At 55.8% G+C, this 20377-nt stretch overlaps 1 protein-coding gene across 2 annotated transcripts; it reads right to left on the bottom strand.

Annotated features, from left to right (window-relative positions):
- Window positions 1-469: 469 nt before the first annotated feature.
- Window positions 470-18666, bottom strand: SLC6A12 (solute carrier family 6 member 12). 2 transcript variants are annotated; one of them, XM_061124055.1, is made up of 16 exons: window positions 18353-18666; window positions 15608-15691; window positions 12927-13203; window positions 10242-10376; window positions 9537-9677; window positions 8880-8967; window positions 7746-7878; window positions 7195-7329; window positions 6420-6523; window positions 6042-6166; window positions 5627-5739; window positions 5030-5167; window positions 4223-4325; window positions 3346-3446; window positions 2719-2889; window positions 470-1352 (listed from the first exon to the last, which is right to left on the bottom strand). In XM_061124055.1, exons 3-16 carry the CDS (start codon window positions 13147-13149, stop codon window positions 1209-1211), a joined length of 1854 nt encoding a protein of 617 aa, XP_060980038.1. In that variant the 5' UTR covers window positions 13150-13203; window positions 15608-15691; window positions 18353-18666; the 3' UTR covers window positions 470-1208. The 2 variants fall into 2 exon arrangements, with proteins under 2 accessions (XP_060980038.1, XP_060980039.1); XM_061124056.1 differs by lacking the exons at window positions 15608-15691; window positions 18353-18666 and adding an exon at window positions 14609-14654.
- Between the last annotated feature and the right edge of the window lie 1711 nt (window positions 18667-20377).

Below are 20377 nucleotides of genomic sequence, written 5' to 3'. Positions count from 1 at the left end.
CTTCCAGCCCCCAGGTCCTCCCCAGGACACTGTCCCCAAGTGGCCCACCCCATCCCTGCTCACCCTCCCCCCTTCCCTTTGGCGCACGACCTCACAGCTTATCTAAGCCCTGCCTTCTTCCTCCAGGAAGCCTTCTTCCTCCAGGAAGCCTCCCCCAGCCAGGGAAGGGTCTGGCATGGTTTGGCAGGGGCCTGGGGAAAGTGGCATCCCCACCTCTCTGTGGGAGACTGGGGGTCTCTCACAGATCCAAGGCATCCTCTGGTGGAGAGGGTGGAATGTGGGGAGAAGACAAAAGTCCAGGGAGGAAATCTGGTCAGAGGGGTGTGGGCTGGCGGAGGAACTGCCAAAGGGGGGCTGCCAACCTGGGGGGCTGCTCACCCCCACAGAGGGGACCCTCTCTCTCCCACCCCAAGAACCACAATGGACAGAGAAAAGGTTCGCACAGGCAGCAAGCGCTCCATGGGGCTTGTTAACAAGGCAGGAAAGGGAGGTGAGGGGAGCCACTGGCCTGAGAGCAGGAGGCTTTAGCCGTGTCTCTGGCCCTGAGCAGCTGTGTGAACTGCAAAAGGGACTTTGTCTCTCAGGTCCTCAGCTTCCTCGTCCACGACGTCAGGGTTGGGACAAAGGCAGAACAGCAAACAGCTGCCAGGAGCTCTGTTTTCAGAAGGTCATGAGCTGGGGAATGTCTGTCCCGGGTGCAGGCTGTGCCACCCCGAGCCCCTGCCACCCCCACACTCCATGCATCGAGGACAACGCTGCAAGGCGGGCTGGAGCTGGGGACGCCTGGAGATCCCGTCCCCAGGAAAATGCCAGACAACAGTGGCTGTGTCTTTCTTTGGTTCCTCCCCGTAGACTCCAGGACGCTAAGCCAGGTGAAGGGTCCCCTCCAGCAGAACATCGGGATCCAGCATGGGTGTCAGTGGTCACGTCTGACATGGCTCTACCCTCTCCAAGCCCAGAGATGGTAAGAGGAAGCCCCCCACAGAGGGCACGCGCCCCCGTGCACACTGCAGTTGTCATAATCAGACAGCGGGCTTCAGGAAGACCACCTCTGGCTCAGATCAGATGCTGAATGCCAACACGGCATGCTCCAGCCCCGGGAGGGGCTGCCCACGGACAGCACAGAGTTTCTCGGCAAGGCTGCGGGAGGGGGCAGAGGTGAAGCTGTCCGCTGGGGGCACAAGAGCCACCTGGCTTCCGGGTACATCCTACAAATGCGTCTCCTTCTCCCCAGCCATGAGGCCCTCCTTAAGTGGGGCAGGCCCGCAGTCCCGGCCACTGCCACCATCCAGACACAGGTGTTTCTTGGGCTGCGGCAGGCTGGGGTCAGGGGTGACGAGCTGCCGCAGGCGCTGTGGGGAGAAGAGGGCATCAGTGGTGCTGTTGGCAAGAGAGGCAAAGACAATATGTCTTCATGTCTGTGTCCCCAGGGCTGAGTTCAGAGCCCGCCCGTGGGGGAAGCTCAGTACAGTGAGACTGAATGAATGAGCACAGATCTCGAAAAGAGAGAGGAGGCAGTGACATGGTGACAGTCCTGACATCTATGCAGCCACAGGCAACCCACTGAACCACTCAGCGTCCCGTCTGTCAGATACCACACCTCAGAACAGTGCCTGGCACAGGATCAGTGTTCAGTCAGTGTCTATTTTGTTCTTGTTATAACTATTCTTATTGCTACTGCTATCAAATACTCGGTAAATGTCTATCATTTTTCTTCCCAGCAGTACTACTACTGTTACTATTGCTATTGATGCCATCTCCTTGCCTTGAATGCAGATGTGATGACTGGAATCATGACCATCTTCTTGTGACCATGAGGTGATAAGTATGATGATGAAAGGACAACATGAGCAGGATGAAAGTGCAGGAATGGTCCTTAATGGCCTCTTTAGGCAGCCGAAACAAATGCTAGAAGCCCTAACTCTGATTTTCTTCATGTGTAAGAAGACACTAAGCCTGTTTGTTTATTGCAGTGGGGTTTTCTGTGACTTGTAGGTGAGACAGATTCCCACATATGTAATGTCTTTGTGGCATTACATTGGCTCTACATTACATACATTACACTGGCTCTAAGTCTTCCAGGAAGGCATGTCCTACACCCTGAGCAGGGAGCCTTTTGCATAGGGTTCGCACAGGTATAAGAGAAGGAGAAAAGCTGGGAAACTGTGTGGATGAACCATGGCTGCTGGTCACCAATTTCCAGGAGCAGGAATCTGTGCTCTGTGACCCACTGTGTCTGGCACCTTTAAGGTCTTGTTTATAACTTAGTTTCCCAGGTGGTGCTGGTGGTAAAGAACCTCCCTGCTAATGCAGATAGATGTAAGAGACGCAGGTTCGATCCCTGGGAAGACCCCCTGGAGGAGGAAATGGCAACCCACTCCAGTATTCTTGCCCAGAGAATCCCCACGGACAGAGGAGCCGGGTGGGCTATAGTTCATAGGGTCACAAAGAGTCAGACACAACTGAAGTGACTTAACATGCACACACACCCCTTAACCCTTTGAGAGTTGCTCTTGGTCAGCCTGCCCAGATAATCTGGAGGTCAGATTCTGAAGGTCTAGGACTCTTGACCATTTCTGAAAATGAAACCATGGGTCTTCAAAGACCCTTCTCCTTAACATTCTGTTAGACAGAAGGGCTGCCTGCCCTCAGAGCTGCCCCAGCCACGATGCCCTGCTCATTGTCCAACCTCCTCAGTGCCACTGTCCCAGCCCTTACCTTCTTGAAGGAACCCCGGGTCTTCAAGAGAGTGACGATGATGAAGAGTGGGACACAGCCCATGGAGGAGCCAGCCAGGAACCAGCCGATGAAGTATCCCCAGGCCGGGTACACATAGACATTGTTGTATTTGAGAGGTGTGTACTTGCTCAAGGAGAAGAAAAAAGTGGCCTAGAGAGACAGGGGGAGGGGCAGATGCAGATGCAGGAGGGGGCCTGTGAACCCTCTCATTGGGGACAGAGCATAGTTAGATACACTGGTGCTTCTGGAGGTGGAGAGTAGAAGCCATCGCAGATGGTGGGCCAAGGTGTCAGTCACATCGAGAAGGAAGGGAGGGGAGACGGAGATGCTCCAAGCAGACAGGCAGAAGTAGACCAGCGGCTGGAACATCAGGCAGATCGACAGACCGACGGAGTTGCCAGAGGAAGGGATAGAGCTGGAACTAGGCTGGATGGTAGTGCTCATGAAACCAAGAGACAGTGAGAAAAGAGGGGCAGGGGAACCAGCACACAAGAGGGGGCACGGACCTGCTCCCCAAGGAGCCCCAGACTCAGCCCCCTGCCCCTCATCTCCCGGAATTGACTGGAGAGGCAGGAGAAGACATAGGGGGCCCTGACGGGCACATACCAGGCAAAGGCCAGGGGTCAGGAAGAGCCAGGAGATCTTCACCAGGGGCCATGGCCGGTAGCCAATCATGTCTTCAATGTTGTCATAGAAACGGTCGGCCCCTGCCCAGGTGGGTGTAGGGAGAGTGTGAGGACAGGACAGGGGCAGCGGGTGGGTTTGGGGAAGGACTTGCCTGCTCTGTCCTCCCCACCCCACCGTGTGGGGGAAACTGGATCAGGACACAGGAGTGACACTCGGGACCAACAGGGAGCCCCCTCACCTCCCAGGGCATCCCGTCTAGGGATGAAGACCCACGTCCTAACACACGGGAGGGTGTGAGCCAGAGTGGGCTCAGCGGCCACACAGATGCTTATTGCATCACAGAGACAGATTCGGTTTCAAGTAAAAGCAGCAGAACAGCAAGGGGGCCACTGAACTGTGCGGGGGACTGGGCAGGGGCAGCATATGCAGCCCAGACTCCAGGTATTCATAATTATTCTCACTATTCAAGGAACCCAGGCTTGTCCCAAGCCCAGCTCCGCCTGCTGTAATGAGAAATGCCTGGGTTCCCAGTGATGGATAAACCTCAAGTAAAAAGAACCAGGGCAGAGACTTCCCTGAGGGTCCAGTGGCTAAGACTCATGTGCTCCCAGGGCAGGGCGCCTGGGTTTTGATCCCTGGTCAGGGAGCTAGATCCCACATGCCGCAACTAAGAGTTCTCATGCCACAATTAAGACCCAGAGCAGCCAAATAAATAAATACAAAATAAATATTAAAAAAAATTAAGAACCAAGACAGCAACTCAAAGAGCCACAAAGACCAGAAGGCCAGCTTGCCGGTCCTTACCTGGGGCAGATCCAGCCCTTCCAGGGACCCCAAGGCTCCCGCCACCACTTACCATACACCCAGCCGATGCAGATCACCTCAAACACGGAAAGGAAGAGCAGGCACGTGCCGCTGCAGGCGTAGTAATCAAACAGCTGAAAGAGGTACATCCCGCCCTGCAGGCAGGGGATGGAGCTGAGGCTTCAACTTCCCCTAGGGCCGGGGTGGGTGGCAGGGGACACACCCTGCCCCGCCAGAGAAGACAGATGCCCACCTTGTGGGCTGCCACCCTGCTCGGCCCAAGGAAGTCGTCCCTTGCAGCTAGAGTTTGCCCTGCCTGTCCCTGCCTTCCAGGCCTCATCTGACAACCGTCTCTGACCTCAGTGAGGACCCCGGGGACTGTGGTGGAGATCCACTGTGTTGTCTGCCCAGAATCCCACCTTCTGGAAGGTGCTGTGCTGTGGCCACCTCACTGTGAATGTGTGCACCCCACTCCCCTGTTTCAGGCCTGAAGAGGAGCCACAGCTAACTCTCAGGAAAAGGGCCCTGTGTCCCCAGGGTTGGCCGGTGGCACAAGGGAAGCCCGAAGCTGCCCCAGCCATCTGTAACATCCCAGGAGGAAAATCTGCTCAAGAATGACAGCAGAGGAAAGGGAGGGGGGGCATCTCTGATGATGTCACTGGGGCTGCTGGATCCAACCGTGCCTGAAACCAAACATCTACACTTATCGGTTCCCTGACTCAAAAAGTTCCTTTTCCTGCTTAAGCCAGCTTGTGTTTGGTTTCTGTCACCTGAAACCAAAGGAGAGGAAACCAATACAGGAAGGCTTGACCGTGTGGTCCCTCCAATCTCACAGGGAGGCTCCGCCCCTGCCGCTCACCTCAGTGACCAGGAAGAGCCCGATCAGGCAGCACGTGACCGCGATGGCAAGGATCAGGAGCTCCCGCCGCCCGCTTCTCCGGAGCTGCCTGGGGAACATGTCCATGGAGGCCGTCACCAGGCACTCCATACAGACAAACTGTGGGCCGGAGGGGGCTGGTGAGAGGGGTCACTGCCCACACCTGCTCCCTGCCCCCCACCCCCATGCTGACCCGCAGAGTCAGGGGCACAGGGGTCAGAGCTGGGGTGAGGCCAGCCCACGTCTCCACCACAGAGGGTCCCAGCTGGAAGGGGGAGGGGGAGGCTGGGTGGCCTGAGCATGTGGGAGGGATGTTTGGGAGGGCATGTCCATGTCTGCGAAGGGTCAGGCCTGGGGGTGGAGGCAGGGCAGGGTGGGCAAAGAAGGCAGCCCCTCACAGAAGAGGGTCCCTAGGCCAGGGGTACCCCCCACCCCAACCTCAAGGACGGGTCCTGGTCATGGGATGGAGGGGAACAACCCTGGGCTGGGGCCAGGGGGCTAGGGAAAGTCCTGGCAGGGAGCACAGAAGCTGGGAAGGGGACCGCAGGGTGGGGGCAAGGGGGTGGGGGTGGGGCAAACCTGGCTGTCCAGCCCGAGGAAGATAAGCATGATGAAGAAGAGGCAGGACCACAGCTGGGACAGGGGCATCATGGTCACGGCCTTGGGGAAGGCGATGAAGGCCAGGCCGGGACCTGCCGGGCACACACAGCATCAGGGGGGCCCACCCGCACGCACATGTGCACGTGTATGTATGCCTGCGTGTGCTGGCTGAGCCCATCCGCCACTCTGGGGAGCACACTTTCCGCTCATCCTCCCATTATCCCATCCGTTCACCTCTCCCTCCTCCCTCCCCTGGTTTTGGGGTCCTGCTCTGTGCCAAGCATTGCCCACCCAATGCTGAAAGTTTCCTAGTATCCAGTTTCCGGGACCCCCACCCCCACCCCACCCTCTGTTCCCTGCCCATCCTTCCCTCCAGGTCCCAGGCAGCACCCACCTGACTCGGCCACCTCAGAGATGGGCACGCCCTGCTCCCGGGACATGAAGCCCAGGATGGAGAAGACCACAAACCCGGCCACGAAGCTGGTGCCACTGTTGAGGAAGCAGAGCGCGATGCTGTCCCTGCGGGAAACAGGAAGGAAGAGAGAGAAGGAAGCCCAGTGTGCGAGGAGATCCAGAGACAGCGGTGAAGGGGAGGGAGAAAAGGAGGTGGGGGGACAGAGACCGAGGCCACGTACCGGGAAGGGAGGGACAAGAGTCTGGAAAGCGGACCGCAGGGTCGGATTTGTGCAGCTTGGGCCCCCCACCCGCCCCTCCATCTCCGATCACAAAGGAGGGAGGCCCCCTCCCACCCCCAGGCCCCATCCCCGCTCACCTGTAGCAGTTGTTGCGGTACTTGTTGTAGCTGCCCAGGGCCGTCAGGCACCCCTGGCAGATGGCGAAGGAGAAGAAGATCTGGGTGCCCGCGTCCATCCACACCTAAGGGAGAGAGACCCCAAGGAAGTAGCGAAAAGATGGGGGGAGCCTGCAGGGAGCCTGGTGTGCGTGACCACACAGCCCCCCACGAAGAGCGGCCACTCTGCCTCCCCTCAGAGCATCCCACGTCCACCAGCGGGTCTTCCTCCTCCTCTCCTGAACACGCAGCAGACATCACGTGTGTGTGTGCTGTCCACACTAGCTCCGGGGCAGCAGCTAGTGTCGACCGTGGACTTCTGGAACCATGGTCCATCCTGGCTGAACGAGGGAGTGGAGGGATGGTGGACGGAGGAAACACTATGCAAGTGGTAAGATGACATTTACAAATGGATTTAATAACACGGAAGATGCTTCCACTGTCATTTAACTGAAAATATATTTACCTCCACATATAATTTTCACGAGTATGTGAACACACACACACACGCACCCAGCCAGAAAAAAATGTTGCAAGAAAACAGACTAAAATGCTAACAGAGGTTATAACTGAGTGGTGGGATTAAAAGAGGTGTTTAGTTCCTCTTTTTATAGTTTTCTTCTATATTATCTCTCTTTTCTGTGGCGGGCATATTTTGCCTCTACACCAAGGGAAAAGCAACCAGAGGTTTTTAGAAGTCCGGATCTGGTTTGGGGCGGGAGACGCCTAGGATAAGGGTCCCCAGAGAGGTTCCTACCTGGGGGTCCTTGAGCCGAAGCAAATCTGGTTTCAGGTAGTAGATGATGCCCTCGTAGGCTCCGGGCAGGGTGACGCCTCGAACCAACAGAATGACCAGCATCAGGTAGGGAAACGTAGCTGTGAAGTAGACAACCTGCGGGGGGAGGCCAAGGTCACCCCTCTCCAGACAGCGCGAGCCTCCTGTGAGGTGGTGAGCGCAGGAAACTTGCCACCCCTCCCTCGCATGTTCCGGGGGGTCTGGGGCTCCCCGGCACAGGGTAAGACACACATCAGCAGGCCAAACTGGGGCGGAAGGAGGCTGGGGAGGGCTTATTTCACCCTGCAGGTTGCTTGCTTATATATACAGGCCTTTGACAGTCATATCAAAGAAGAAAGACTTTCCCCAGTGTTGAGCTAAACCCCTTTCCCGGGACGTCCCCTGTTCTCAGCAGGCCCCTCCCTTCACTACTTTCTCTTTCAGGTGTCCAGGGGGATGCCGTGGTGGTGGTGGTGGGGTCCCTGCAGACTCTGGGGGCCACAAAGAGTGTGCCCGGAGCCCAAGCCCCTCACCTTGCCCGTGATCTTGACTCCCTTCCAGATGCAGAAGTAGCAGACGACCCAGGCGAGCAGGAGACACAGGGCCAGCTCCCAGCGCAGGCTGCCCAGGTGCTGGATGCCAGGGCTGATGCTCAGAACACGTCTCCTGCAGAAGAGGGGTGGGGCGGGGTTACACCACCAGGTGAGGCCGAGGGGACAGCAAGCCACCTCCTCCGTCATCAGGTGTCCTGATCCTCAGAGCTGACTCCACGGACCTCAGCATCCAGGCCACCCCAAACCCTGCCCCTCCCCTGCCCCATGGACAGCACATTCCCCACTGTGGTCTTTAAGCCCTTGGTCATTAGGAGACCAAATCACGAAATGCCACAGGTATGTCTGTCTAACTCATCCAGCTTTCTCTGTTGTGCAGAGAGAGACAGAGACAGGTGAGGAACCCGCGGTGGGGCAGAGCTGGTGAGCAGGTGTGTGAGCAGATGCCTGGGGAGCAGAGGGACTGGTGTGCGTTGGGGTTGGCAGGTGACGGGTGACAGGAATGTGTGGGTCAAGGGTTGGAGGGCGTGAGGGTGAGTGGGGGCTGGGCGGGTGCCCTTGGGAGAGTGTTGGCAGCTACGTGTGTGCCGAGGTGAGTGTGTGTGTGTGTGTGTGTGGGGTAGACTCTGTAAGCACAAAGGTGGACACGTGTGGATGTGGGAGAGGGTGTAAGTGCTCGAGTGGAGGGTGCAGGTGTGAGTGTGGATGAGTGTAGACATTTGCCAATTTGTAAATACTCCCACTCGGGCCAAGTTCAAGCTACCGCCAGGATGTCAGGGCACGCAGAGCCGGAAAGGTGCGCAGGGCTGGTCTCCTGAGCTGCGAGGAGCAGCTGGATGTGTGGGTGCGGGTGGGGGAGGGTGAGCAGGCCTGAGTGGGATGGGAGTCGCGTGGATACTCACACGGAGTCACTCACATCCATGTGAGTCTCAGTGGACACGGGGGTGTGGGGTGAGCGTGAGGGTGTGGGCGGTAGGTATGTGAGGGTCCCTCATCTCTTGGTGATGGGGGGTGAGTGCTGGAAAGGCATACACCTGCACCCCACATCCCAGGCCCCGGGCACCCAAATTCCCTCCCCTGGGCCCCCCCGGAGGCACATCCAGGCCTGCTACCTACTCCCAAAATTCCATGACGGGGGACGTGACGTTCTCCAACGGGCTCGTGGCGCCGGCTGCGGAGTGGTTCAGGAAGTCCATGCAATGCTCTGTGGGGGACAAGGGGGTGACCGCAGTGGGTCAGGCAGGCAGACACGCCCTCACATCCTGTCCCCCACCCTCTGGCCTGCTGGCCCCATCATTCCCAGTCCTCAGGAGTCCCCGCTTTCCAGTGTCAGGAGTTCCCCCTCGGGAAGCCCAGCCCCCTCTCCCGCCAAATCTGACTGCTGCTCCTCTGGGCCCCCCACCGGCCACCTCTGACCCCATCCAGACGTCAGGCCTGTCCCCTCACCCACCCTGTGGAACTGTGCTCCCCAGTGATGGGGGCCCAGCCGGGCCTACCCTCTGGTCTCCGGGGTCTGGCGCGCAGTAGGCCCACGGTAAACACTGGCTCAGTGGGTGGACGGTGGGGGCAGTTAGCGCCTGGCAGCCAGTTATCACCCACAGTCCCACGGGGCTGTCGGCTGTCAGGGCAGTTGGTTGAGTGACCCTCCGGGGTTGGCCCGCAGAGTGGCCCCCAGCAGCCCCCACATCTCGGCTTGGGGCGGGTTTGGCTGGGAGCCGGGTCACTGTTGGCCCATCACCAGCCGCCCAGTCCCGGGCCCAACCCAACAGGTACCTGTGTTCCAGGAGTGGGCACAGGTGGTCCAGGGCAGCTCGGAGGTGAAGGAGCTGAACAGGTAGAAGAGGGCCCAGGCCAGGATGATGATGTAGTAGATGTTCAGATAGGCCTCGATGACCACGGACGCCAGCCCAATGCCTTGGGGACAGGGTTGGGGGTGCGGGCGTGGGGAACAGGAAGATCTGAGAGATCAGAGTCAGCCCGGAACCCATGGGAGCTGTCAGCGGCGCTGGAAGGACGCGGGGCCACAGAGACACCGCCGGGCTTACTCACAGGCCTGAGAACCCTTTACTCCTTATTTTTCTAAATAAGAAGAGCAGGTGACACCACAGCACGACAGGGCCTTAGGCCTTCTCCCATCACCGTGGTCACTGTGATTACACCATTGGACGCCCATGGGGGGCCCGGCCATTTGCTTGGGAGCACATTTTACCATGAAGCTGTGAAGACTCAGCTCCAGGGCTCCTCACTTGCAAGCACTGCTCCTAAGACTCCTAAGACCTAGTTTCATGCCTGCGTATGATTTTGTATTGTCCTTCCCTGAAGACTGCCCCCCTCCAGGTTTTATAAGCTTTGGGTCCTATGAAGCCGGATTATACTTCCTGCTGCCCCTGTAGCCCTCAGCACAGGGTAGATGAGGGAAGGGGGCGGTGGGGATGGGGATCCTGGGGGCCTGCAGGGGGGCGGGGGGAGGACACTCACCCTGGAGGAGGGGGCAGATCTTCCGCCAGGCTGTGACGCTGCCCTGGCTGGTGTACTGACCCAGCGCCACCTCCAGGAAGAACACCGGGATGCCGCAGGAGAAAAAGAAGATGAAGTAGGGGATGAAGAACGCTCCTGCGGAGAAAGGGGAGGTGGGCTGAGCCTGAGCCACCCCTCAATGTCCCTCCCGCCCCCCCAGCCCCCAGAGGCCCAAGGCAGTTCTGAGCAGGGCGGGTGGAAAGTTTCCGGTCCTCACCCCACCCAGGATAGGAAAGACCTTCCAAGGGAAATGAATGAAAAGGTAGGTGGAAATCCTAATATCCACACTATTTACTTTCTCAATGTGCTTCACAAATCTGATTCAGTTTATTATTTTTGGAACCAAAAACATGTGTTCTGTATAACTTGATATGCTTATTAAATTATCAAGTAGGTTACTTTTTAGAGGAAAACTAGCAAACAAAAATATCTTGGAAAAATTATTTTCCCTCTCATTCAGAGGGTTTTTTCCCCCTCATATTCAGAGGGTTTTCCCTTCTCTCAGGCTCTGGTCTGAATTGGGCTCCTCTGAGGAGGCCACTCCTCTGCTGGGGGGCTATTCTTGGGATGTGGTTTCAGCAGTCGAAGGCGCTGGCCTGCAGGCCGTGGTGGGAGGCCAGGCCTAAAGACACCCTGGAAATGACAGCCCAGGGTGTCCACCTCCATCATCTCAGAAGTGCGTGCCTGGGTGAACACATTGCATAGTAATGCATAGTTCATTGCATTGTAAAGCCTGCTTCTAAATGCTTTACCGACATCAAAACCCTCGCAAAGCAACCTCCCAGGTACTGATGTTATCCCCATTTTACAGATGAGGAAACTGAAGCATAAACTCAGGTGGTCTGACCCTGAGCCTGGGCTTGTAACCACAGTGTTACAATGCTTCTCAAGCATGCTACTGTGTAGAAAAAATAGAAAGTATAATGAGAAGGAAAGAGAAAAGCATTGTATCAGTGAAAGGTGAAAGTGAAAGTCGCCCAGTCATGTCCGACTCTTTGCGACCCCATGGACTATACAGTCCATGGAATTCTCCAGGCCAGAATACTGGAGTGGGTAGCCTTTCCCTTCTCCAGGGGGTCTTCCCAAGCCAGGGATCATACCCAGGTCTCCTGCATGGCAGACAGATTCTTTATCAGTTGAGCCACAATGGATGCCCTTCTATCAGTATATCCTTCCAATTTTCTTATAAACATATACACATATGTTTCTTTTTTTTGCAAAAATAAGAACCTACTATGCATAACTTGATAAACATATAAAAATGTACAGACTTCCCCAGTGGTCCTATGGTTGAAATTCCGTGCTCCCAATGCAGGGGGCCTGGGTTCAATCCCTGGTCAGGGAACTAGATCCCACATGCCACAACTAAAGATTGGGTTCAGTCAAATAAATAAATATTAAAAAAAGAAAATTAATCATGGATGCTTAAAAAAGAGAGCAGGATACATAGTAAATGTTCAATAAATATTTGTCAACTTAAATATAAATGGTGTTTAGAAGGATTTTCTAAACAATGGCTATTTTTAAACAAGACTGTTCCTTCTTTTTCACCTTTCTGGAATATTTCTAATATTCACATACGTCGTTTCCACAAAAGAATAAAGGTGTTTTCAAAAGGCAAAAATGAATCTGGCCACTCACAAACAAACTCATGTAAATGAATTATTCCACTGATGTGAAATATTCCAAACAGGTAAAACCACAGCCACAGGAAGCAGATTTGTGGTTGCTGAGGGCGGGCCGGGAGAGGGCTGGGGAGTGACTTCTGATGGGTACAGGGCTTCTTTTGGGGGTGATGGAAAGATTCTAGAATCAGTTGTGGTGATGGTTGTACAGTTCTCTGAATATACTAAAGCCACACTTAAAAAGGTGACTCTGGCCCCTCCCCATTACACCCTTGCTCATTTTTACTACTGGTGCTAAAACGTGTATAATTGCTTCTTTAATTAAAAAAAAAAAATCCTAGATAGGGATCGTGCCTCTTATTTGATCAACATTCCTCAATGGCTCCTGTCTCACTCAGAGCCCAACCTCAGGGTCCAGGTCCATGACCTCTGGTCTCTTCCCCACCCTCCCCCCAGCCCCATCACTCCCCTCCTCATCCCTCCTCAAACAGGCCAGCTGCTCTTCACTTGACCTTGGCTCTTGGCCCTTGCTGTCTCCTGAGTTTGGAGTGTTCTTCACCTGAAATCTACCCTTGGAACTTGCGCCTTCACCTCCTTCAATTCTCAGCTCAAAGGCCACCTCCTGGACAGACCCTCTCCTGGTCCCCTCGCCTCCCATGTCTCACCCTTCCCTTCCTGATCCAATATCTCCCCACTCCATCCCTCCACGCTGCTCTGCTTCTAGCCCGTCCACGCGTCACCACTCGACAGACTGCGGCAGACGTGTTTGTCTGTAACCTGCTGCCCTTCACTGCAACGTAGTCCAGAGTGTGTTCTGTTTTGTATCTAGCAGAGTGCCTGGCGCAGGGTGACCCACAGTAGGAGCTGAGTGAGGGACTGAGTCCTTCAATGTCTGACTTCCTCCTGGAGAGGAGCTTGTTCTGAGGAATCAAGCCCATTTCACGGCGGGGAATGCCAAGGCCAGTGGTGGAACTGGAGCTCCTCAGCTCTCCCCCACCGCGCCCACCTCAAGTGAACTCACCTCCCCCGTTTTTGTAGCAGAGGTAGGGGAACCTCCAGACGTTGCCCAGCCCGATGATCTCCCCGGCCACGGACAGCACGAACTCCATCTTATTGTTCCACTGGCCTCGATCCTTCACCTGCTCTCCGGCTTCCTGGTCTGGCCTTGGGCCCTCCTCAGGGGCCCAGGGGACCACCGGAAGCCCCTCCTTGGGAGCTGCCGCTTTTCTGTCGTCTGCAGCCATGGATGGGCTGGGAGGCTGCAGATGGGCGTGGGCAGGATGGTGGGAGAGGCCAGCCTGCAGGGACCAGAGGAACGAGCTGGGCAACCCCAGGGGAGCTGTCACCCCTGCTCTCTCCATTCCGACCCTTCAGCGTTGCCGGGAGGTTGTCTGATAGTGTTGGACCAGATTTTCTTCTCAAATTCTCAGTGACATTTGCACCTCAAGTTACCCTTTGCTCTCATGGCTCCAATAATAAATAGGGAGAGTTTGCTCTCTTTAAAATGTACATATGTATTTATTTATGGCTTTTAAAAAAATTTTATTGGCATAGGGTTGATTTACAATGTTGTGTTACTTTCTGCTGTACTCAAAGCGACTCAGTTATACATATACATACACCATTCGTTTTTAGATTCTTTTCTCATATAGCTTATTACAGAGTATCAAAAAGAGTTCCCTGTAATGTACAGAAGGACCTTATGAATGCAAGCATATTTTTTTTAATGGGAACTGCATCTGGATTTTATTTTATTTTTATTAATTTTTACTGGAGTATAGTGGTTTGGGGCTTCCCTGGTGGCTCAGTGGTAAAGAATCCACCTGCCAATGCAGGAGATGTGGGTTCGGTCCCTGGGTCAGGAAGATCTCCTGGAGTAGGAAATGGTAACCCACTCCAGTATTCTTGCCTGGGAAATCCCATGAACGGAGGAGCCAGTGGGATACAGTCCATGGGGTCACGAAAGAGTTGGACACGACTTAACAACTAAACAACAAAAACGGTAGTTTCTTTACAATGGGAGCAGTTTGTTCTTAATTTGCCCATTTTGCAGATGGGAAAATCCAGGCCTTGGCAGGCAAAGTGATTTGCCTGAGACCACACAGGAACTAGATGGGGATTAAAACCCAGGCTCGGGGACCGTTATCTCAAGTTTCTTTTGATCCTTGCAGCCAGCTGCCATCCCCGCTGGCCCATCTGCCTTAGGTCCCCAGTGTCCATTGAGTGGCGCCATTCCAGGCATAAGGGGTCAGAGGCTGCTGGGGGCAACAGGAGGTCAAAGGGCTGGTGTGGCCAGGTACAGCATGGTCTTCCCTGGGCCAGCTGCATGCTCGTCACTGTGCCAGGACGATCGATTGCCTCCGGGTAAACACGGGGCCAACTCGCTCTGGGCATCTGGTTGGGAGGGCAGGGGAAGGTGGGGCCACCTCATGAGGCCAGATGGGGTCAGGGTGGCCTTCAAGGGAAGCCTGGTTCTTCCCCCTCTCTCAGTTGAACCTCCATCCTGAGAGCTGGCAAGGATCCTGGAGGTGGAGGGGGTCACCAGAGAGATCCTCACGTGGGTGGTCCCCTCCAATCCAAGTGTCCCCTCAAGGGAGACCCAGAGTGAGTACCCATCACAGGCAGGTCATTGTTCCTCCTGACTCCCTACCCTGAAGGGCTGCCGCTGTCTGCTCTCCCCTGTCCCTCCCATGGCCCATTTACCGGCTGCCAGGAGATAAATTGATGCCTGCTCTATCCGGAATCCTTGTTTGCCTCCCCTCCCAACGCTCTGCCCAAGGCCACCTCCGATTCTGTTTCCAGGAGCTGCCAGGAAGAGGTACCTAGGCTGCGGAGGGGGGCACTCACCCACGTGCCCCCTCCCCGCCCCTGCCTCCGAGGGGTGCTGGGCAACTAAAGTGACCAGGAGCTACCAAGGGCTCTGTCCCTCCAAGGCTCCAGAGAAACACAAGGGATTCTTTTTATTAAAAGAAGCGTCTGTTTACTTGTTGGTCCTTTTAATCCAGGCAACAGCCCAAGCCCAAGTCAGCTAGGAGGGCGTGGCAGGGCCATTTGAGGTTATGGAAATTTTTGAAGGTGACTTGGAGGGTGCAGATTGTCCCAGGAGTGGGGAAGCATGTCCAGGGCAGAAATTCAAGTTCTGGGACCTACGAGGAGGCTTCCCTGGCAAGCTAGGCTCTGGATGGAAGGTGAGGAGAGAGACGCCTGGTGGAATCAAAGACCTCAGCCTCTGATACAGGGAAGGGGCTGGGGGAGAAGGGAAGAAAAAACAAAGAGGCCGACCCCCGGGGCTTTGAGAACCAAGTCTCAGGTGGAAAGAACAGGGTGTCTGGCCCCAGGAGACACCTGAACCAATGGTGGATGTTGGTACAGAATTGAAGCTGGGCACCCTGAAAACTGGCCCCTGAATCCTTATCAAACTAATGAATGGACTTGAAAACATGGGTGAAGACGCATCTGATAGGAACTCCAAGGTCTGGTCCAGACCTGGCTCAGAATAACAGAAGCGAACCTTTGAGTCAGCACTGTGCCCAAAACATACACATGTTTATGTGCATTATTAAGTTTCATCTTCGCAGAAATCTTTGTGCTAGGAATTACTATTAACTCTGTTTTATGAATAATGAAATGAAGTTCAGAGAAATTCAGGAACAGGCCCTGACACCCTCAGTAACTATTTTTGAATGATTTGAACAAACTTACCGGTACAGTAAGCGGGGAGCTGTGTCTTCAGGTTGCTGTGTTCTCTTAGGTAAGTCTCACCTCCTCTCTGGGCTTTAAGTCGCCCTGAAAGCGACAATGATGCATGTTCAACTGTGATATTGGGAAGCAGGGGACACAAATGAGATCCACAAGAGCCAAGGAGAGAGATTGCCTGTGTTTGCCACACCATAGGGCCTGAACACAGGGTCACCAACGGGGCGGCCAGGAGACAAGGCTTGCTGTCCCCAGACCAGAGGCAGCTGTTTCAGGGCCAAGTTGTCCCCAGCAGCTGGAGATGGGGAGAACCCCCCAACCCTGGGAAAGGAGGAAATGAAGGGAAAACCAGAGGAGAGTACAGGATGCAAGGGCAAACCTCAGAGCCCAGGGTGGGAGCAGGATTTGGGAGAAGAGAACATATACAAGCTGACCCTAATGTGAAAAGTTTTGCTCTGATTTCTTTAAAAAAAAAGAAAATATCGAGAGGAGCATGATTTATGGGTAAGGATGAAATACAGAATGGCAGGACGAAAGCAAGAACACATGAAAGGAAGCTGGCCCAGAGCCATGGCAAGTCAAGGGGGAAACAGGCTGAAACTGCAGCAAGCAGGCTTCGAGTTAGACTCAATGAAGAACTTTCCAGACAGATGTTAGACATAAAAGCTGTCTGAGCTCTCCCTTTGGGGGGTTAATTTTAAAAGCCAAAAAGAGACTTCCCTGGTGGTATAGTGGCCAAGACTCCACACTCCCAATGCAGGGGTCCCAGGTTCAATCCCTGGTCAGGGAACTAGATTCTGCATGCCACAACTAAGACCCAGCACAGCCAAATAAGTAAATATTTGTTTAAAAGCTAAAAGGACAGCACCCTGCCCTCCTCGCCCATACTATGCCTTTCCACCTCTGGCCCGTTTGCCAGGAATACTTAAGCAAGAGTGTTACCCTCAGTCTCGATGATTTGCAGAGAACTCCCCCTTCCAAGGGCTCACCCCAGCTCTGTCACCTCTCCAGCTCCTGGCGTCACCTGCCCAGGCTGCCACCTGCTCTGCTCAGCTGGGGCAGAAAGTGGGGGTGCGAACAGGATCTCACCATCCTTCAGTGCCTCCAGAGGCAAGATACCCACACCCACGGCCGGCCCAGCCCTGCCCAGGAAGGAACTCTTCAAGAGGCTGGCAAGCCCCACATTCACCATTTTTAGGGGCTGGGCAGGTAGGTGGAGACCTGCCCAGTGTCCAGCCAAGGAGCGGACACAGGTGAAAACGCTGCTGCTGCCCAACAGGCCCGGCGATGGGGGAGCGGCCCTGGCCCCGGACGCCCAGCCCCGGCTTCAGCCCACACCCACATACCAGCTCCCGCTCTGCACACACACTGGGGCCGCTCCCGTCACGTCCCCGTGCACTCACATACCTGTGTGCACCACACCACGACCTGAGCCCCTCCCCCGTCCAGTCCTTCACACCCCGTGGGCTGCCTGGCTCAGCCCTCGTGGACCCCCAGGGCACAAGCCCGCAGCCTCCTCCTCCGGGGAGCCTGCCTGGTGGGGAGTCTGATCAGGTCATGGCCCTTCACCTGCCAGCCTTCCTCCCCACCTGCGGGCACCACCTGCCTGCCTCCCCTTCCCTCTCCAGCCGGTGATCACCTCTCTCTCACCCGCTCCCTGGGGCCGGACCCCATCCAAGGACTTTCCTCCTGCTATGACACAGGCTTGTCCCGAACAGCTCAGATGCTGCTGATGCAGGGAGCTGGGGAGGATGCCGTGTCCTAAGAGTCCCCAGCACCAGACTTCCCCTCCAGCCTCGCTCATAGCCAGACACACGCTTCCATCCAGTCCTCCTCCCGGGGGTCCCCTGAGCCCTCTGTGGCAGCTCTCAGTCCTCCCCATCCTGCATCCCGCTCACCTCATCCCTTTGTCCAGCTCCTGGGCTCCCGTGTCCCCAGCAGAGTCCCCAGGAAGACGCTAAAAGACCCAGCCTGAAAAGGAAATTGTCCCACTCCTTCTCCTGTTCCTCCCAGCTCAGAATCCCATCCAACGTGGTCCTGGGACCGCCCTCCACCCCCCAACCAGGACAGAAAGTGACTGTGTGTGTGTCTGTGTGCGTGCACGTGCATATGAGCCAGTATGTTGGAAAAAGAAGGGGCAGAGAAATGCCGCAAGCAGAAAGAGGGACGGAGGCCAAGAGTCTGTGAACCAGGATTACAACACCCAAGCTCAGGAAGTCTCCTCCGTCCCCAGCCCCCTCCCCCACCTCCCTCCCTCCCTCCCAGCCAGGCTGGTGGTGGAGGCACTGTCTCAGGACGACCCCCCAGAGACCCACCTCCCTCCCCTCCTTTGCTCTGTCCCTTCCCCTCCCCTCTCACCTCGCCCCTCTGGTGTGGCTTCTGCTCCTCTGGAGGGAAGCGGACAGGATGGACAGGGCTGGGCACAGCCCTCTCTCACTGGGCGGTAGGGTGGGTGCTACCAACCCCCAGGCTGCAGGCTGAGATGTGGGGAGGGCAGGGCAGGGAGGAGGTGAATCACCGCTGGACTTTTCCACCAGTACCTGCCCTCTGTGGTTTCGCGGCCAGGCTCTGGACCTTCCCAGCCACGGCCCGTTTCCTTGGGATTTTCCTAGACACAGTGCCCAGAGCATGCCTTGGGAAGCAGCATCCGCAAAGGACACAGGTTTGCAGGCAGACAGCCCTGGGTCTGCCCCCTTCTCTGTCACCTACTGGTCATGTCAGCCGGGCAGGCATCTGAGCCTCTTATCTCACCTGACAGCGCTCACTCACAGAGCTGCCCGGAGGGCTAAAGGGTGTTGCTGGTGTCTCGGGCCACTTGCTGGTGTTTGCTGAGGGTCTTCCGGAAGCAGGGGCTGGGGTGCAGGAGTCCCATGCAGCAACAATGATGCCCTGGTGACCTCTGGGCAGTAAGCACACAGCCGGGACTTGTCTGACGGCCTGGCAGCCACCCGCGGTGGACTGGTGTCTGAGTTAGCGTCTGTGCCCTCCTGTGTGCCCGGGGAGCTGCTCTAGAACAGGGTCCTCATTGATGTTTCTGCCATGTCCTCACGGTAGTGGTACAGGGCTGCCCGTGATCTTTGACTCCGTACAGCCAGGGTCTCTTTCCGGACAATAAAGACGTCTCTCTGGCCCCACGTGGTTGGAGTGGGGGGAGGAGAAGTTGTGGGGAGAAGGGAAATTTCCCTCGGCCTGGACTTCCCTTTCGTGTTCTAGAACTTCCCCGCAGGGCCGGGGTGTGAAGCTCGAGTCTCAGTCTGTAGTTTTCCATCAGCACCCCACTCAGCGTCTCTCAGGCCCCTTTCAGCACTTCCCCCAGGCTCCCCGGACAGAATCCTTACCCCGTGTCCCCTGCCCCCAGCGGGGATAGAGTGACTGTGCTGCTTGCTGTGATGCCTGGCCACTGTCCCCTGTCCCCACAGGGTGTCAACCGAACAGCAGAGGGGCCCCCAAAGTCCCTGTGATTGATTACCTGGCTGCAGCTACTCAGAACAAACGGTCCGCCTCTCCGGGAAGCGGGGAGCGCAAGGGAAGAAAGCCAGGCTGGGCAGAGGGTGAATTTCCCAGCTCAGGCATTCATTCAGAAATGTTTCTTGGTGCCAAGTGTGTCAGGCATCTCTGCGAGGATGAGAGAAGGGTTCAAAGAGAAGGGCTGCCAGGCTTCACCTGGCTGCCCTGTGTCTCCCACCCTCCCTGACTCAAGCCCACCGAACCCTTCAGCTTCCAGCCCCTGCTGGGCATTTAGAACAATCTGTAAACTCCCATCTTTGCAAAAGGTGAGGATCCCTAAGCTACCTGGAAAGCCTGCCTAAGGCTGAGCTGTCTCCGTGCTGGGCAGGGTTGGGAGTGAAGATGGACTAGTGAATGCGGTATCTTACTGCAGTCAAAACCGTTGCATCGCCGCAGTCATCTTCTACCCCGCGCCTGCTTGCAGAGGGCCTGAGGTGGGGCCTGGTCCCTGAGCGCCTGACTCAGGCCGGATGCTTTACATGACACCCCATTTTGTCCTCACGAGAAACATGAAATGTAGAAATTATTAGCCCATTTTTCAGATGAGAAAGCTGGGGCAAAGAGAAGCTAATGGAGGTCTCTCTAGTAAATGACAGAGCTAGGATTTGAAGCTGGGCTCCAAAAATCTGTGCCTGTTCCTCTGCAGCAATGTTGCCTAGACCAGGAATATCCAGAGAGCAGGGATCACATGTCATAATTCTGTGTTTCTCCTTCAAGCATTTGATATAGCGCTGGATCAGAGTAGGCAAGTGGATGGATGGATGAATTTGTGGGTAGATGGATGGGTGGATGGGTGGATGGACGGATGGCTGGCTGGATGGATGGACAGATGGATGGATGGATGGATGGATGGGTGGGTGGGTGGACGGCTGGGTGAGTGGATGGACGGCTGGGTGGGTGGATGGACGGCTGGGTGGGTGGGAGGGATGGATGGATGCAACTCGAGGGAAATACTGATCTCGGTCTTCCCTCTCCAGAAAGGGTATTGCTCTCTCAGAACCAGGGGGTAGATTAGGGCCTGGAGGACTCAGGTCTTGCTTTTCTTAGACAAAACTGCTGGTGCTAAGCAGGACCCTCAGGCCATGGATGTAAGGTTATTTTAGCTCTGCCTCTCTCTTGCCTCCTAGCAAAAATGCTTAGGTAATAAATGTGTAGCCTTCTTCCTGGGGTCCCTTGCAACCTGATACATGGGGCTGGGGAAGTAGGGCGGGCAGCAAAGATGTCTCTGAGCTCTTTCTGGGCTTTTCTGTTTCACTGACAACTCAATGC

Source organism: Dama dama, chromosome 22 (assembly GCF_033118175.1).
Source record: "Dama dama isolate Ldn47 chromosome 22, ASM3311817v1, whole genome shotgun sequence".
Taxonomy (NCBI): Eukaryota; Metazoa; Chordata; class Mammalia; order Artiodactyla; family Cervidae; genus Dama; species Dama dama.
Note: the sequence above shows the minus strand (reverse complement) of the source record. Positions and strands in the feature narration are given on the sequence as shown.

Bases quoted from the DNA above. Each gene is read 5' to 3' on its own strand.
- SLC6A12 (XM_061124055.1), bottom strand. From the start codon at position 13,149: ATGGCTGCAGACGACAGAAAAGCGGCAGCTCCCAAGGAGGGGCTTCCG. The intron at 5,740-6,041 runs GTGGGTGCTGCC...TGTGCCCGGCAG, and splicing joins CTCTGAGGTGGCCGAGTCAG to GTCCCGGCCTGGCCTTCATC. The intron at 4,326-5,029 runs GTGAGCGGCAGG...CCCTGCCTGCAG, and splicing joins GGCTCTTCCTGGTCACTGAG to GGCGGGATGTACCTCTTTCA.